General features: G+C 34.9%; 1 protein-coding gene across 1 annotated transcript; it reads right to left on the bottom strand.

Annotated features, from left to right (window-relative positions):
• Positions 1 to 488: 488 nt before the first annotated feature.
• TVAGG3_0137950 (uncharacterized protein) lies at positions 489 to 827 on the bottom strand (the record flags this gene model as incomplete). The annotated part of the gene is made up of 1 exon (XM_001293616.1): positions 489 to 827. One exon carries the CDS (start codon positions 825 to 827, stop codon positions 489 to 491), a length of 339 nt encoding a protein of 112 aa, XP_001293617.1.
• Between the last annotated feature and the right edge of the window lie 371 nt (positions 828 to 1,198).

The raw sequence follows: 1,198 nt of genomic DNA, 5'->3' as shown, positions 1-1,198 counted from the left end.
CGGCTGATATGATTATCACCGAATACGATATTATGCTGAGCTGCTGTGATAGCATCAAGACTTGAGCGATATCTCTGGATTTCGATAATAAAAGTTAAATTAAAGATATCCCATATCTTCTTTGTCATCCATCCATAAGATTGTCCTGTAAGGAATGCTCTCACGGAGCGGAGTTCCTGTGAACAATTTTATATTCCTGGAACAATAATAAATGGTTTCATCCGGTATCCTTCAGAATTATATGGGAAGATACTAGTAACAAGCACAAATTCATGCTCTTCTTTGGTTAAAGGAGGGTTGCTTTCAGTGCAGATAACTTTGTAACGCTTTGATGAAGCAGAGATGTTTCATAAATACTCCACTTATTCCATGGATCAATTCCTGCCGTATACTGAAATTAATGTAAGAAGTTAGCAACTGTTGCTGTGTTACAGTACTTTGCTCGTTTTTCCTCATTTTCTTTTGAGCTTTTGATCTCAATGTTGAGATCAGAGCAAACTCTGTTTAACCATGATCTTGAGGGGAGATATACTTCTAGCGAAGTAAACAATTCTTTTTCCTCTTGTTGGAAATTCGTCTGGATGAACAAGGCCAGCTAGATATAAAGCTCTGCTGTATCTATACTCCAGTAATTCGTAGGCAATCTGATAAGCTTCGATTACCTTTTCACATGCAAGACCTTTTGCTCTTTGATTGATTTCACCATAAAAATCAAGTAATTCGACCTCTGAAAGATACGATGGTTCTCCACCATTACATGTGGTTGTCCATACATTTTCCGCAATTGTATGTCGCAACTCTGCAGTTATTGAATCATCGCGTTCCATGTGAAATTCATCTTTGTTATCAGTGTAGCACTTTTTGTTTAGTCTTCTTTTGAAGATTTTACGTTGAATACGAGACAAAACTGCTTTTTCTCAATGAAGTTTACATTTGGCTTTAATGTAATTAAGACTTTTCATGTCACTTTTTGTAAAGTTCATTTTCGGTACGGAACAAATGCATATATTAATGCATTAATTCTAAATGTAATAAATTTTGTATCTTTGAAAATTTCAAAGTTAAAAAAAATTGGACTAATATTATTCGTCTTCAAATGTACTATGCAAATTAAAGTTTTTGGGCTATGGATTCTGTGGGATAAGATTATTGAAATTTTGGATGTTCCTCGAATTGGCCAGAGATTCGAGTGTCAATG

This window comes from Trichomonas vaginalis, chromosome IV (genome assembly GCF_026262505.1).
Source record: "Trichomonas vaginalis G3 chromosome IV, whole genome shotgun sequence".
Classification (NCBI taxonomy): domain Eukaryota; phylum Parabasalia; order Trichomonadida; family Trichomonadidae; genus Trichomonas; species Trichomonas vaginalis.
This window is presented reverse-complemented; position numbering and strand designations above follow the sequence as displayed.